The sequence below is a fragment of the Camelina sativa genome, chromosome 4 (assembly GCF_030686135.1).
Source record: "Camelina sativa cultivar CO46 ecotype springtype chromosome 4, ASM3068613v1".
Lineage (NCBI taxonomy): Eukaryota > Viridiplantae > Streptophyta > Magnoliopsida > Brassicales > Brassicaceae > Camelina > Camelina sativa.
Window position 1 is genome coordinate 25,196,478 of NC_141883.1, and position 17,182 is coordinate 25,213,659.

Below are 17,182 nucleotides of genomic sequence, written 5' to 3' on the forward strand. Positions count from 1 at the left end.
GCGCATAACATAAGCCGGTCTTGTTCAAGTTAACGAGTGATCTTTCATCTTCACAAAATTTTAAATGATAAAGTTACAAACATCAAGGAAGGAAAAATTATATGATTACATTCGCAAAATTACATCAAGTGAACCCCAAAAAAAGAAAAGAATTTGATGAAACGCTTTTTGTATAACACAAATGGTAAAATTTGTTTCTAAACATTTTTTCATTGCTGCATCTACTACTCGTATTTTGAATCATTATATTATACCAATTCCATCAAAAGCGGATCGCCTTCCGCCATCTCCCGAACCAGTTTGATGAAATCTTGTTCGCTTGAGATACTCCAAGGATGAACCGCAGGTGCTTCTGCAGAATACAAACTCAAAGAAGTGTTTAACGAAGCTGGTTCTGACTTATATACCATTGAACCTAGAACCGGGTCAAAATTCTGAGGCGAATCCATCGATAGGAAGAACATTGGCACAGCCACTTTATAATGCAAATCCATATCGCCCACGAGATTAACCAGATCTGTAAAGTCTGACACAAAACGTTTTGGGACATAGAACACTTCCGAGCTGCACATCGTTAAGGTTGTGTCATCACTCTTCTTTGTGGCTTCCTTGTAATTGACTTGGAAATGAACCGGCATTGTACCAACAATTTTCTTTACTAATTCCACCTGAACCGAATACCAGTCAGCATTCCCAGATGGTTTCACTGTTGTCCATGACTCCTTTACCTATAAAAAGGACCAAAACTCCTCAAATTCGAAACCACACCAAACATTATGTTTATGCAGAACAACTAGCAACTTAATGAGTACCTTGTCTGTAGTCCAGAGCTTAGTTTTGTCGGCTTGAAGTAAATTCCAGTAATTAAGAACTGTATCATCTTCAACAAACAAAAACCCGTCTGCACTGCTGTACCGATCAAATATCTTCGGTAGCCGCCTGAAATGTATATAACAGAACTACAATTAGAAAGCTTACATTAGGAAAGAATAGGTTGGAAACTGAGATTATAAGCAAGTTTCTTAAGTTACTTGTAAATGTGATCGAGTTTAGCTTCTTGGACGTAAAGGTCTGAGTTTTTCCGAGAGGACAAAATCACCACAGTTTTGAATACCCGCCCGTAAAGTAACCTCCATTCAAGAGCAGTGCGTTCCACAGGTCCGTTACAGAACATTACAAGCACTACATTCCCAAAATTCTTCCTCCACCTGATTAAATTCCCAATTTCAGAGCTCACTGTGCCAATCTCCTCGACCCCGAGGTGAACCGAAGGCAATTTCCTAGGAACAAACTCTTTTCTATCTCCATGACCGATGGTTGCTCGTGGGCGGTCCAACTCAAGTGACATTAACCGAGGCTGTTGGTATCCAACCATAAGCAAATCCTGGAGCCAAGCAGCTGTGAACTTCACGTCGAGTTCAGTCCAAAACCCTTGTTCAGCCATAACAAAGCTCAAATCAAGAATCGTCTCGAAGAACCTATGCTTATCTGATCTCCAAGCAAGCAAGAATTTGATCAAACGACCTACATTAACATGGAGATCTTTCTCATCAGAGAAAGGGTAAGCTTCAACCCGATCATACCGGTGAACAGTTGGTGGATAAACAGCAACATAACCACCAAGCTCCCATAAGAGCCTCTGTCCCCAATAACCTCTAATCACATCCGAAGCCATGGAACTAACCGAAACAGGAAGCATTAAACCCCAAAACGCTGATGAATGGTACAACGTGTTAAAAGAATTCACAGGCACCATCATACCTTGAGGCAACGCCACTTTAGGAGAATCCTCATCGAATCTAATATCAAAAGGTTCAAAAGTAGTCTTCCTAGTGAAGTAATACACAGAGTCAACATCAGGTAAACCATTTGAAATCCCTTGCTGTATAAACTGTTTACCACCAAACACCTCAGTGTAATACTCCTCGTGATTGATCTCACCTACGTTCTCCAACGGCAAACCTCTAGGCCAAACCGATCTTTGCCCGAAATGGATATAAGGATTCACAACAGTTCGATTCGGGTTCTCGTGACTATACTGCAAAATTGGTTCTTGCCTAGCGTATTCTCCAACCAACTCAACATCAAAATGTTTCCCAAGATCTCCATCAATCACTTCACCACGATCATCCGCATCGTAGATCTTCTTCGCACCGTGCTGAATCGCGAACAAGTAACCGACACTTTTGCGTACGAACGAATCGTAAGGGAGATGATCCAAAACCCGGTAGTTAAGCTCAGATTGAGCATCTAGAGATAGAAAAATCGCACCTTTGAGATCCCAATCTTTAGGAGTTAGAGAGTTACCGATGGCTAGAACTTGCCATCCTTTGATCTTAACCAAACCTTTAAGCTCCTCCGTTGGGTACTTGGTCACCGACACGACGACCCATTTCTCCGTACGGAAGCTAGCGTAAGGTGAGGCTTTGTCGGAGACGATTTGGATCGAGTTCCAGTTGATTTGAGGACGGGTGAGAGATTGAATCGATTGAGTTGATTGGGATTGGAAACAGAGGAGAGAAGCAGTGTCGGTGGTTTTGTAAAGGAAGAAGAAAGCAGCAACGGTGACGATGAAGATGAAGAAGATTACGATTCTGTAGACATTCTCTGAAACCCACGACGAGAAGAAATCTAGGTTTTTGGGTTCGGCGAATCGATGGCTAGGAGGAAGCTCTCTGATCCGAGATTTTGGTGGCTTAGGAGGAGCCACACGATCTTGAACCAACATCAGATTCTCAAGCAACTAAAAAGAAACCTCCAAAACCCAGTAAGGCAAAGATTACGAATTTCAGATCACACACACAGACAGAAAGATTTAAGAGTAAAATTTTCCTTTACAGGGCAAACGAACAGAGATACACACTCTCTCTGCAAAATCGGTTGTTGTCGGGATTTGGAGGTTTGCTTATGCTTCAATCCAATGCAAACTCTGCGAAAGCGAAGTCGTTCGTTCAGCTGTGAGGTCAATGTCTTCCCCCCCCCCCCCCCCTTTTTGGGAATTTCTTAATTTAGTTTCTCCTTTCTTTTGTTTTGTTGTTTACGTTTGATTTACTGAACTTATTACATTGCCCCACAGTCCCACACCACTGATCTATCCTTCTATGTACAAAAGAGACAACAACTAAAAGAGTTGATCTGTAGGGTCGGACAAGCCATCACATGGAGGATAAAGGTAAAAAAAAAATCCATTACTCTAATTTTATTTGTTTTAAGTTATCTTAATTTCTTTTCTTAATTGATAACACATTTTGCTATTTTAAGAAGTGGAAGAAAAATTATTATTGCGTTTAATAGTTACATTTAATACTAATAATTTTGTTGAGATAGTGTGTTTGTTGGCTAGTATTTTTCATATAGTACTATCTGTTACTAAGAAAGAGAATCTATATAGGTAAATGATTTCTCAGTGAAAATAAGTCTTTGTCTTTTTGTTGCTCAACTGTGTATTATACAAGAATCAACACTTAACCAAGATATATACTTCACCAATAGTCTCCACAGGAGCAAGTTCCATTCTTGTAGTGATGAAACCTACATACATCTCTCAAAATGATTTCTCTGTCAAGTGTCAACAACCTTTGAGATAAACTTCGTTGCAAGATGACAATCATTACGTACAAACCCTGAGGTTTTTAGCCATCCTTAATTATAACCGTACAAGGCAGGCAATGTGTTAGATATGCATTTGGGATCTAGGTTCGTTTGGGTGTCATAGTCAGCAGCAGTATTCTGTATTATATTCGTTTCTATTTATATCAAGAGCTACGTAACCTTGTATTAGTAATGATTAATTACAGCTGGTGCCCTCTTGCGAAATCAAGCAATCTTCGAGATATGAAAGAATGCATTAAGTAGTGTTCAAGAAAGCGTTAGGCGGTATTTGGGCGGTGACCCAGCGCCTAGCGCCTAAAACACTTAATTGAAGCCTATACGGTTTTTAGACGGTTTAGGCGTTTACAACATAAAATATTATATATATAAAATTATGTAAAAATATATGTTAGAAAAAATAAAATAATAATAAATCATAAACAAAAGTTAGAAAGATACATTTATTTAATTTACATTAACAACATATAAACATTTATAATTACGTATACAAATATAAAACTTAATAATTTAAATATATATAATTAAAAAATCAAAAATAAATAATAAAATAAAATTTATGTAATTTTAAATCTAGACGGACCGCCTAGAACAGGCATTAAGACGAGAAGAGGTTAAAACTACACAAGAGTTTAACGGAACAAATATGAAACGAACGTCAATGTTTTATGCAGAGAAGCTAGTCCCCAGAACCAGCATCAGCTGTGCTCTCTGGCTCGATCGGGAGATTTCGATTTATTATTGGCAAGACCTTCTGAATTACCGCTACAAGTGGGACTACTACTAGTAGCCTTGTGACCAATCGTTTTTGTCGATATATAGGAGTTCCTCTCCCTCTTATAAACGTTTCCAAAGCCATAATGAACTTACAAAATCAGGTTGCTCTACTGATGCGACATTATCAGCAAAGAGAATGTTGTAAGCTCTCGACTGTAAAATTTGAAGAATGTCGAGGAAATCCGTGTCTTGTGAGATGTTTTTAGAGATGATGACCATAACATTTGGCTTCTGTAGTGGAGAATACGCATAATCTGAAGGATTTTCCAGTGCCCAGAAAAGAACGTCGAACATCATACTATTCACTCTCGCAACTTTATCTCCTGGAACCAACCACATATAGACAAAAAAAAACAAACAACAACGGCGAGAGCGCGAGGTCATCTCTTATTAAGATTAAAAAAGAAGAGAAAAAGGAGGCATTTGTTAATTAAAGAGTCTTTACGTAAAAGAAAATGGTCACTACGTACCATTCGGTACAAAGGTGATTCCGGCGAGTAGAAACTGATCACGGATCTGATTCTTCTCACCATAAGCCCATATATCCACTTTACCACGATAACCCTTCTCCGCAAGAGCTGATATGATATTCTTATAAACCGACTCAGGATTGTGATCACCATCAGGGATTGGACAATCCTCCACGTCCCAGAACACTCCTGTCTTCTTAGCCCCTGCCATCGGTCAAGGAAACACATCAACAATTACAAAACCGAGGAAACAAACCAACAATATAATTCAGCATGACAGAGAGAGATCTTACTGGAGACAGGAGAAATCACGACGAAGATGGAGAGATATTAGAGACTTTTCTTTCAGATTTGTGGCTGCGCCGAATGAGAGACTCCTTCATAAGAGAAAAACACTTATTAGATCTCTCCACAAACACACTTATAAGATCACTCCTTCATAATCGGTTAGCTAATAAATACCGATTGAATTGTTTTCTTTGGTTTATCTGATGTTTGATGGCGATTAAGCTGTGTGGTTTAATATTATTGAAACGACGGCGTATTAACCTAACAGTTAGCGTAGCAGTAGATCTAACCCTAACTCAGTAATTCTCTTCTTAGTTGAAACCAATGAGCGCGAGAGACAACCATATAGGCGACGGTGGTTGTAAGCTAAACAAGTACAGCCAAATTAGCTATGTGCCAACGCGATGGCCAACGCCATCGCCAGATACAATTCCAATTCCAGTTAGCAGAGATTACTCCAGTTAAGATATTTCATCCCTTTGGAATTGTTTTTGTTTGTTTAGATTTTCATCTGATCGATCTGTCTTGGTGTATTAGCGGGTCTAATCGATATCTGTTTTACTAAATTTGACGTAATTGTTTGTGTGCATGCAGGGGCTAGAATAGGCGTCTTCTGGGACGTCGTGGATTGTCCCATCCCTGATGGTCACGATCCTTTTTCGGTTTATGACACTATAACATCAGTTCTTGCGGGTGAGGGTTATAGTGATGCGACCATGGAAATAAAGGTTTATGGTGGGAACAAGGATGAGATACCGGCAAAATTGCGGTATGACTATCTTGCTGCCGGAGTCTTCTACCAACCCGAAGGTTATTTCCTCCACTTAACACTCCTCCCTTTTTCCATTACTTATATATATATATATATATATATATCTGTAAATAATCTTGATCTCCCTTTTGTATTTATATATATAGTTTCAGGGGGTAGATGTGGGAGAGTTAATCAAATGTTAAGGGACATTCTTATCTGGACATTAGACCATCCTAAACCTTCCAGTTTGATGGTAATCGCAGATACCATCTCAGAAAAAGACACGATGATCCGCAGAGTTCTTGCAGTTTTGAAATCGAGAGATTACATTCTTCTCTTAGTAAAGCCTGATATGCTCTCGTTAGAATTGCCACGTCCTCCTTTTGTACGCTCAGTATGGCTTTGGAAAGACCTATTTGGTGGTGGCAGAGGAAAACCTACTATCGACCAAAGCAGTAACTCACAGTTCTGCTTGTAGCGACCAAAGCGGAAGCTAAGACGTTGCAAGTAAGCAAAAGAAACCTCGGATGAGCTTGAGCTGATGCTGATTCTAAAGGTGTAGCGGAAGGACACGACTACGGAAGTAGTCCCTTGCAACACCCGAGGGAGACTAAAGTAGCTAGAATTATATACGTTCTATCAATTTCTCATTTCTAAATTTCTGTCTTTTAACTCTCTGAGGTCTTTGGGTACGTCCACCTTTTAGATTGAGCGTTGAAGTACGTGTATAGACATAGATGTGCAAAGAACGATAATAATACTAAAATGTTTTTGAAGTAAGGAAATATTATTTAAAAAGTTATAAAAGATTTGAAATCATAATGTTTATGGACGATAAACAGACATGAGTTTATGGTGTTCATCTTCTTAATTATTTCTTATCATCATGATTGGTTTGTCTCTGAGTGTTAGTAGCAGAGTAGCTGACGTCTGTGACCTTTTGGTGTCAATGATGTATTCTTTATGACGTTTTTCATATGAAGTTGTGATTCGTGTTAATAAGTTGGATTTTTTTTTTATGAACTTTCCCAAAAAAGTAACGGCACCGACGCACTGTTCACGCACGAGCTGTTACGGTAAAAAAGGATATCAGAACCAAAAAAAAAAAATCATATTCAACTATAAACCAAATTATGTATTTTTTTGGCAAAGGAAAAAAGTATATATTTTCTAATAAATATTAAATAAGTCACATTTTGTAAAGGAAATTTCCCCTATCTTTTGGAGCCATAAACTTAACTAATGCCGAAGTTTTTGAGATTGTTGGTTGAAGTCTTGAAGAATGGGAAGAATGGAAAGAACAAAACCGTGATGGATGCTGACACGTGGATAACGGAAACCGATCGAACGGTTGGTATATGTGGGAGCTGTGTAATCTTGGCGATTAAGATTGATTATTAAACGATTATTATAGAAACGCCCGCGTACTACTAACCGCACGGCTCTGTGGTGCAGAGATCTCATAACCATGAGCAAAGGTTAATCCCTCTCTCCATGTCTTCCTTGAAATTGGTTTCATCTAATCTCGCTGTCTTGTTGAATTTATTTTTGTCCTCCGTTTTGTGATTGTTCATGCATGTGTTTAACCGTTTTGTTAAAAACCTCGCAGTTGTTGGTCACACATGCGTCTTCTGGGACGTTGAGGATTGCCAGGTCCCTGATGGTAATGATCCTGATTCGATTTCTGAGAATATGAAATCAGTTCTTGCAGATACGGGTTATGGTGATGTTGTCCAAATTATGGCTTATGGTGAGAAGAATAAGATCCGTGATCAGTTTCTACTCGCCGAAATCACGTTTATACCCGAAGGTAGTGATTTCCTTTCGTGAATACTCTGTAAACAATGTTTTTTTTTTCCTCTTTTTGTAATCTTATGAAGAGATAACATTTCCGGGTTTTGTCTATGCATGGTTCCAGGAGATAAACTTGCGAGAGTTAATAGGATGATGAAAGACGTTCTTTTTTGGGCATTGGACAATCGCGTACATCAATCTGTACGACGAAACGTGATGGTAATCTCACAAAACATCTCAAAAGACTTTGAGTTCATCTGTGTTCTTCAAGGTTTGCAGTCCAGAGGTTACAAAGTTCTCTTAGCAGATGATTCTGATGATGTCGCATCAGTAGAGCAACATGAGTTTGTAAGTTCATTATGGCTTTGGACAAGCCTATTAGATGGAGGTGATCCTATCGACAAAAACGAAAGCTCACAATCTCTTGGCAAGAAGCTGAAGCGGAAGGAGTGTGAGCCTAGTAGTACTCCCACTTGTAGCGGTAGCTCAGATAAGAAATCGAAACCTCTTGAACCAGAGAGCGCAGCTGATGCTGGTTCTAGGGACTAGCTTCTCTGCATAGAATCTTTCAATCATCCTTTGTCTTCTGTCTTTTAACTCTCTGGTTTTCTGTATGAAAACATTAACTCAGATAAACACAGAGCTCATTTTCTTGATTGATTTCATTGTCGAATAACTGTTACCACCAATGTGAAACAAACGAAGTGTGAACACATTATGTTGGTGCTTCTCAAAGTCAACTCTTTTCTTTAGCCGACTAGACTTTGGTTAGTGGACCAATTACAGACAAGGTCAAGAACAATCGGCCATCAAATGCAGTGAAGAAGTTTCAACTGTGTATTATACAAATATAACACTTACAAGATATACAACGAAGAAAGAAGAGACATCTTCAGCTCGTCCTCTTTCACCAATAGTCTCCACAGGAGCAAATTCCATTCCTGAAATGGTGAAACCTCCAAACATCTCTCAAGATGATTTCTCTATCAACAACCTTTGAGATAAACTTTGTTGCAAGATGACAGTCATTACAAACCCTGAGGTTTTTAGCCACCCTTATAATTGTACCCGGCGATGTGTTCAGTATCCCAAACGCAATTGCTAGCTTCTCACTGTGTCCACAAAGCAAAACCTCTTTTTCATCTTCTTCTACATTGTGAAGCACACAAGATGTGTCCGGTACATATCCTTCTTTTCTCATTTTCTCCCACAAGGTCTCGAGATATCCATGGAGCTTTTCACTCTGCGGGTGAGATGAGTCACCGGCTACAAATTTATGTACTTCATCACCATGCTCAATCCAACTACATCCAGGTTCTTTTCTCACGCCTCTCTCTTTCATATTTCTCCTTACCTCTGTTGCTTTATCCCAGAGGCCTGCTGATGAATATATATTGGCTAGTAGCACATAGTGACTGGCTACATTTGGTTCCAATTGAATGAGATTCTGAGCAACAATTTCTCCAATTTCTAGGTTATTATGAATCCGACAAGCACCAAGGAGGCTACTCCAAGCTCCAGCTTTGTCGAAATCAAGAGGCATCATGTTCATGAGCTGATATGCTTCTTTAACTCTGCCAGCCCTTCCAAGCAAATCTACAACGCAAGCATAATGATCTGAGCTGGGTTCAACCCCATAGTCGTTTTTCATATTGTAGAATATCCTTAATCCTTCATCCACCATGCCTGAGTGGCTACAAGCTGCAAATACTGAGATGAATGTAACCTCGTTTGGTGTAGCTCCCTGAACCATCATCATTCTTAGCAGATCTATGGCATCTTGCCCGTTTCCGTGCATCCCGTAAGCCATTATAATTACATTCCAAGTAATAACATTTCTAAATGGAATCTGATCAAACACTTTTCTCGACATGTGTAGGCCTCCACATTTTGCATACATGTCAACTAAAGCGCTACCTACAGCCACATCAGTTGCCAAATTGTTCTTGATGGCGTAAGCATGGATTTCTTTTCCTTTTGCTAGTGCCGATAGTGCAGCACAACTGGGGAGGATTGTCATCAGAGTGATGGAATTAGGTTTCGGACCAACTCGAATAGCTCCCTCGCTCGCTTTCCTTTCAAGGTTTTGCATTTGGTGTAGCACAAGAAGCGCATCCTCATGGCGTTCTAAGAATACATAACCCGTAATCATTGTGTTCCATGTAACTAAATCTCTATCTTCCATTTCTCTGAATATATGCTTGGCGATATCGATCTTTCCCAGCCTAGAATACATATCCATGAGTGCGTTCTGCACAAACCTGTCTCTATCTAAACCTCTCTTTATGACAAATCCATGGATAGCTTCCTTTTTGGAGAAAGCATCAGAACGAACACAAGCAGGAACAACACCTGCCATAGTGGTTGTGTTAGCCAGAAGCCCAGCACTTCCTTCCATTTCAATAAACAGCAACAACGCTTCCTCGTCATGCTCGTTCTGAGCATAGCCAGTGATCATAGCATTCCAAAGACCAATATTTCTATCAAACATTCCATCAAATACTCTACGACCACTCAACACTTGCTTGCAATTGCAATACATGTCAACCAAAGCACTACCAACAAAAGAATTCTCATCCAAAGATCCATTTTTCAAAGCAAAGGCATGCAATTCTTTCCCTGTGCGAAGCATCTCCAAGTGTGAACAAACAGGAAGAACACTTGAAATAGTGAAACCATCTGGTTCAACACCTTTGAGCACCATTCCTCGCAAATACTCCAACGCTTCAACAAACTGCTCGTTCTGACATAACGAGCTCAACAAAGTGTTCCATGTGACCAAGTTACGGCCTTCAAAAGATCCAAGCAAGACTCTGGAAGATGTTAATTGTCCCAGTTTACCATACATAGCCACCAATGTGTTGACAATAAACGAATTTAAATCCCCCTTTCTCAAACTATAGGCGTGAACCTGCTTACCTAATCTCAATCCCTCGGTCATACGCAAATTGGAGCAAGCAGTAGCCACACTCACCAACGTGAACGAACTAGGCTCCACATCTTCATCCAACATACACCGAAACGCTTCTAACGCCATTTCCCATTTCTCAAAACTACACAAAGAAGAAATCAAAGAGTTCCAAGAGACTTGGTTTCTCTCGGAGATTCTATCGAACACTTTATAGACAGCACCAAAATCTCCACACTTTGTATACAAATTCACAAGAGTATTAGCCACAGTCACAGAATCCACTCCGTACCCAAACTTATAAACATGGGCATGAATCTGTTTCCCTAAATCCATATCCTGAAGATCCGCGACAGCTTTCAACAAAGCAGGGAACGCAAAATTATCCGGTTTGATACCCAAAACAATCATTTCAATGTAAGTCAAAACAGCTTCACGAAGCAAATTGGCTCGAACTTTCGACCGGAGGGAATCAATCCACCACTCAGGAGAGCGTGATTGAGAGATAAGTTTCGAAGGCACGCCATCAACGGCTATTGTTGCAGAGGCTGATGATGTGGCACGAAGAAGATAAGGAGGTTTGTGGCGGGAAAATGGAAGCGGTTGAGAATGAAACGGGAGTGAGAAAGTGAAGACAATATGACATGACATCAAGATATTTCTCGAAAAGGTCGTTGAGATTTTTGATTTACAGTATTCGCAGACGAAACGAGGAAGACGAAGACGAAGAAGGAGATAGAGGATGTATATGGGCCTTTAATGGGCCTAATATATATGGGCTCAATCATTATTCCACTTTTTTTGCTTTAACGGAAACAGAGTATGAATATGTAGTGAGAGATAGAGAGAGATAGAGAGGAATTCAAAATCAAACAAAATCAGATCATCGCGCCATTAGCAGCAGCTCAGAGAAAGCTTCACTCGGAAAAAAAAACTCAGAGATGGCGGAGTATCCGTCTGCGATTGAGAGAGCGGTTGCTTCGTCTCTTCTTGTCCTTTCTTATGGACCTGTGTTCTTCTCACCTACGAGGTTCGCATAACCCAATCGTTTTCAATTTCTGTGACTAATTGTGAGGTTCGCGGTTTCAGATCTGTGTTATCTACTTCGTTTGGTTAAGATTATCGTATTGGGTGATTTTTAGGTCGGAATCTGTTGAGGAATCGAGCTATGTGAGGAAGTGGTGTGACGAAGGAAGCTCGAACCTGAGTTTGAAGTTGGGATCTAGCGGATCGAGATCTTGTGGCTCGGCTTTGTCCAGCGATGGTTCGTTTGGGAAGAGTGATGATCGCGGATTCAACATCAATTATACTGGAGATCCGTTTCACCTGGTGAATTTCAAGGTGCGAAACTCTTAATCTTCATCGCGTCTCTGTTTCGGAGTATTCGTTTTGGTTGTTGCTCTCTAGATCTGAATTGGTTCTTAAGGAATTCGAAATATTGAGGAATTTGATTGAATAGAAACTTCTGGATTTTATTGATTGCTTCCGCTTGAGCTAAGATTTTGAAGTTAATGCTTCGTTCTTCACCTAAATGATAATCAATAGCTCTAAGATGTCCCAATTTTGGTCTTACGATTGTGGATTAGTGCTTATTGTCCCAGATACAGATAATTTCTGGAATTTGAAATTTCGAATTCCATGTCGTTGTGATGCTCTAATTTTAGTAAGAAACATATATTTCAGAGAAGAAAACTTTGAGTAGGTAGGGTGTGAAATTTGAATTTCATTGACTGAATTATGCAGACAGCGAGGAAACGCCGATCTCAGGTTATCTGGGGATCCTTCAATTTCAAGCCCACACATTTGATGATGAATCCTGCGAGTGATCTTCTCTCAACATCCTCTGTTGATTCCAAAGATGAATCGTGTCTGTCAACTGGTTCAAGCGAGGTTTCCAGAATAGAAAGCAGAATCAAAGTTGGGAATCAGAGAAGCAATGAGAAGCTAAGAGGAGAAAGGAAGAAGATGAAAGATAGTAGCAGCAGGTCGAGTTCTATTCGCCGTAGAGCCAAAGATATCTTGGAGTTTCTTTCTTCAGAATCTTCTTCTGAAGTTCATATCCGTCAGATTCTCGGCGACAGTCCTGATACCAGCAAAGCTCTCAGAATGTATATACTCTCGTTGTTAAGTAGAAGATAGTTATTGACTTATAATGGTGATCAAATCATCTCAACCTTGTGAACTCGATATCTTGATGCAGGTTATTGAAGATGTCGGAAGTGAAGAGGTTTGGCACAGGAGGAAGACTTGATCCCTTTATTTACAAGGTATGAAACTCAACTTTCATATCCTTCATTATGATATGATATTCTAGCAATTTCTGCAAAGTACTTGACATTGGTCTTTGCCTCTTTATTTTCTGTAGATTGCATGAAAACCTAAAGACATTAATGCTGGATGCAGCAGGTAAAACTTATACCCCCTTCCCCACGATTTAGTTATATACAGTCTGGTGTGATCCTAATACGGCTTAGGAAAACAAAAACTATAACCGGAGTATATAATATATATATATAGCTAGATATATATGGTCTAAAAACGGCCGCTCTATATAAGAGGTGGCTCAGTTAGATATACAGAGAAATAGCTGAAACAACTACTAATATAGAACCAAGGTTGGTTATATAAACTTAGAAATCATCATGTTTGTTTGCTTGTGTAAATCTCGCTCTTGGTTTTTCTTTTGAGCTGTTAAAGAATTTGGGTTGATCAATTTTACTAATATTTTTAGTGATTTTGCAAATATATATTTTAAATCTTACTTATGGAATAGAGAAATATAATGGATAATTACTAATTTCGAATTAATCAAAAGAATGAAAGAAATAATCAAATTTCATTATATCATCTTCTACGAATTTTCGGTGGACGATATGACATGTGTTATGTTTATCTTACAAAGACTAAATCAGTCTTGATTTATTTAAAAGTTACACATTTGAATCACTAATTAGGGAATAATTTTACTTTAATTGTTAATATATATGGTTCAATTCAAGTGCTGTAAAGAGTAGTTCATTCAAAGTTTTTTTACAGCACTTTGTATGATATAATAAAAACATATCTTTATATATTTAAAATATAATAGTAATAAGATTTAGATTAAACTGATAAAAGCTAGTTGACCTATATTAGTCAAGTGACAACTGTAAATTGTTATGACATTTGTAAGTTCATAATGGAACGTGTCATGTAATGTTAATTAAGTCTGAAATATTAGATGTAAGAAGAAAAAAAAATTTCAAACATTAATTTCTCTTACGAAAAACCATACGTTACAATTAAAAGTCCAAAGGTGTTAACAAGTCCAAAAAAGTCGATGAGATATAGTCCATCCATCGAGAAATATTTGCTTAAAGTAAACGCATACTTTTCAAGCGACTTTCGCGGTACTGCCGCAGTCAAAAAAATACTCGGCGACCTGTTTGGTATAGTGACGACCCACGCTGACGCGTTTTCATTAATTTTAATATTTAATTTTTAGAATTTTTTTTAAAAGGAAACGTGAAATAAATTTTTATTACCAAAACAAAAAAAATTGAAAAGGAAACTGACAAGAAACGCTAAACTGATTCCTTCCTTATACTCAAAAAACGCTTAATTTACAGCTCAGAATAAGTTTGTTCAGTTTCGCCTAATTCCGACCCTATAGTTTTATTAATAAATATTAAATCCAATTTTTTTAAAAATAAATTGCATTTTATGACCCTAATCTAGTATCAATCTGGAACTGAGTCATTAGATATAATAAATAGTGATAAACCATTGAGTTATGGTGGTAAGATTACAACTTACAAGGAGATTAATTCAATTAAAATAGAGATGAGGGGCAAATACGAAGTATATTAAAATATAAGGGAGCTAGGGAAAAATTGCAAGAAAAGCAATTAAATAAGTAAAACCCTCGAAAAGAAGAAAGGCGGAGACTCGTTCGCTTTTGTGTTTCCTGGCTCCTATAAATCGAACGCGACTTGCAATAACCTTCCTCGTCATCATCATCTCCGTCCTCTCTCTCTCTCTCTCCACGAGGAAAGAGAAAGAGCACACCACCAGAAAAAAAAATCCAATAATCATAGAAGAAGAAGAAACGATAGATTCTTCAAGGAAATGGGGAAATACACGGAGATGTTGGACATCGGAGTGAGAATCGCGGCGAGGTTTCATTCACACTGTCCTCATACGGCTCGTCTCTATTACCATCCTCCATCAGACGGCCATCACCATCACGGAATCACAGATTTGCTCGGAGGTGGTGGGGTTTTTGGTTCGGGTCAAGATTCGACCGGTTTGGTTGGTGGTTTAGGATCCGGAACTAGTGGTGTTGTTGGTTGCGGTGTCAAATCTTCTCAGGGGTATGATGACGCCAGAGATCTCTTGTTATTCTCTGTTGTTTGATGATTTTATTTAATTTACCCAAAGCGAAAAAAAAAAACAAAAACATTTGGTGTGTGGCGAGAGATTTCATGAGCGTTCTGGTTGATTTTTCTGTTTCTTAAACAAATTATTATTATTATTATTATTGAGAAAACGATAATATGTTCTTGAAAGAGGATTTTGTGATACTATTTAATCATCGCTGGGGATAAATTGGATTATTTTTGATGAGAAATTAATTTGATTCATTTTTTGCGTGTGTTCAATTTGTCTTCTATTTTTGTTCGTTCGGTGTTAGGTTGCCGCATCTTTGGTTTTTAACCTCTAAAATTTATTGTCGAAGACTTTTTCTTATTCACCCTTTGATGGATTATTATTATTATATTCCTTGTCTACGGCTGCAACTTGAGTTTGAAGCAATTTTTTTTTTTTGGTTTAGTTGCAATTAAGTATTATGATATAGTGGGATTCCTAAGAACATATCAAACTTGTATCAAACATCATCATCATTCGTTGAACTACACCCGAATATTCTGGAGCTAACAAATGATTCCGCCGGTTTTGGACAAAGAGAGTGTAAACAACATCTTCGCTGTCCCAATGGTTTTAACAAATAAATAAATACAGGAGGACTGATTTGCTAGTAAATTATTGAAGATCCTACAATTTCACAACACAACAACTGAATCAAAATTTCGGTAGGTAAAGTGAAGTCTTCATTCTTTGTCTTTTGCTCCACAAAAGCTACAATCAACAGGGCCGTAAACGATACAACTCTGTTTTCTAACAAACCAGGGGATTACAGATTCAAAAGTACACAATTGTCAATTTTATGAGATTTTCTTTGTGTACATCCTCTCAACTATCCGTAAAGAGGTTGAAACATTCTAAAAGACTAAAACCAAGATTGTCTTGGATTTCTATGGATGGAGATAAAACTTTGTCTTTGTCTTGGCTTTCCTCATGTAATGTCCCGTGGAAGTCCTAGAACCGTCCTACTTCATTGCTCAAATTTGTTTATTGGTAGTTCGATAGTACAATGAATCTGGTTTTACGCAATAAAGAATTTTTCATTGTTTTATCAGGTTCATCATAATTCACTTCTTTACAAAATTATATACTCAACCACTGACTGTAGGTAGGACCAAAGTTTGTAATTGTCATTGATGAAATACCGAAACAGCGTCGTTTCAGGGATTCATTCTCCTTTGATATCACAAACCAAAACAGAGCGTTATGCGAACAAAAAACAAGTCCCACAGTGATCCGACGTTTCCTTGTAAGAAAGTACAATTGGGAAATCATGCATTCACAAATAAAAATTACCCACCTTTTGATTAAATATTTGTCACGTGGATTGAAGTTCCAACAAACACTCGCAAAAACATAGTCAGGTTCTTCAACTTATATAATGCAATCCACCCGGTGGTACTTGTAGCAAGAGTTAGGATTAGAGATTCAAGATTTTTGGAGTAAATATATATATACCTGCAGGTTTTGATAACCAAACTTTTCAGTTTCTTCTTCTTTGACGAATCGAAGAAGTCAGGATGAATGATCAGCTAGCTAGGAAGGATCCTCACAAGGCTGTTGACATATTCAAACCTTAATAGCTTGATAGAAAGATCAATGATCACCTAACTCGAGTATTTTCAAGAGTGAGATCTTTGAGCTTTCTATCAAGCTATGAGGGTTTGAACATGCAGCCATTTTAATTAATATATGTACATCTCACCGATTTCCATCACTTATGACATCCAAATATAAACCAGTCGTTGCTGATGCCTTCAAAAGCCTTGTGATCATATTGTCACTTGGCCTGTTTAACCTATATAAAATCAAAACCACTCCAGGCGTTTGATTGGTTAACAACTGGTATATATATGTGGATGTCGTAAGTATAGTGAGATGCAGATGCAGATGCAGATGCAGATGCAGATGCAGTGTATTTGTTATCTATCATCTGGTGGAAGAGATATATAACTTATATATACTACTGGGAAGAAATCAAAGCATTCATTAAAAAGTCCAAAACGGAAATATCGATTTGGTCAAATGTCTCGTTTCTTTTCAGAGTTAGTTCAAAGATTTTTGTCTAATGAGATTCCATTTCTCCATCTTGCACGAAACGTAAGACTTATAAAATAGTTATTTAATTTTACGAAGTTATTTACTATTTGATTGATAAATTCGTTAAGATAAATGGAG

The 17,182-nt window shown here is 38.2% G+C and overlaps 4 protein-coding genes and 1 pseudogene across 6 annotated transcripts; 3 read left to right on the plus strand and 2 right to left on the minus strand.

The window, feature by feature from the left end:
- Positions 1–87: 87 nt before the first annotated feature.
- On the minus strand, positions 88–3,139 carry LOC104781647 (putative glycosyltransferase STELLO2). Its single transcript, XM_010506368.2, has 3 exons — positions 1,032–3,139; positions 813–939; positions 88–728 (listed from the first exon to the last, which is right to left on the minus strand). The coding sequence occupies exons 1-3, from the start codon at positions 2,726–2,728 to the stop codon at positions 249–251; spliced, it is 2,304 nt and encodes a 767-aa protein (XP_010504670.2). The 5' UTR covers positions 2,729–3,139; the 3' UTR covers positions 88–248.
- Positions 3,140–5,468: 2,329 nt separating this feature from the next.
- On the plus strand, positions 5,469–8,241 carry LOC104781650 (uncharacterized). Its single transcript, XM_010506370.3, has 8 exons — positions 5,469–5,604; positions 5,739–5,954; positions 6,063–6,375; positions 6,882–6,892; positions 7,172–7,248; positions 7,313–7,376; positions 7,508–7,708; positions 7,817–8,241. The coding sequence occupies exons 1-8, from the start codon at positions 5,469–5,471 to the stop codon at positions 8,239–8,241; spliced, it is 1,443 nt and encodes a 480-aa protein (XP_010504672.2).
- LOC104781649 (pentatricopeptide repeat-containing protein At3g57430, chloroplastic pseudogene) lies at positions 7,841–11,299 on the minus strand (annotated as a pseudogene). The gene is made up of 2 exons (XR_015597120.1): positions 8,554–11,299; positions 7,841–8,301 (listed from the first exon to the last, which is right to left on the minus strand). The product of XR_015597120.1 is annotated as a pentatricopeptide repeat-containing protein At3g57430, chloroplastic pseudogene (transcript).
- Positions 11,300–11,332: 33 nt separating this feature from the next.
- LOC104781651 (uncharacterized) lies at positions 11,333–13,365 on the plus strand. 2 transcript variants are annotated; one of them, XM_010506371.2, is made up of 5 exons: positions 11,333–11,630; positions 11,743–11,941; positions 12,344–12,708; positions 12,801–12,867; positions 12,966–13,365. In XM_010506371.2, exons 1-5 carry the CDS (start codon positions 11,542–11,544, stop codon positions 12,972–12,974), a joined length of 729 nt encoding a protein of 242 aa, XP_010504673.1. In that variant the 5' UTR covers positions 11,333–11,541; the 3' UTR covers positions 12,975–13,365. The 2 variants fall into 2 exon arrangements, with proteins under 2 accessions (XP_010504673.1, XP_010504674.1); XM_010506372.2 differs by lacking the exon at positions 12,966–13,365 and having other exon boundaries at positions 12,801–12,873.
- A 1,158-nt stretch (positions 13,366–14,523) lies between these two features.
- LOC109132698 (uncharacterized) lies at positions 14,524–15,209 on the plus strand. The gene has a single exon (XM_019244844.2). It carries the CDS (start codon positions 14,708–14,710, stop codon positions 14,993–14,995), a length of 288 nt encoding a protein of 95 aa, XP_019100389.1. The 5' UTR covers positions 14,524–14,707; the 3' UTR covers positions 14,996–15,209.
- Positions 15,210–17,182: the final 1,973 nt, after the last annotated feature.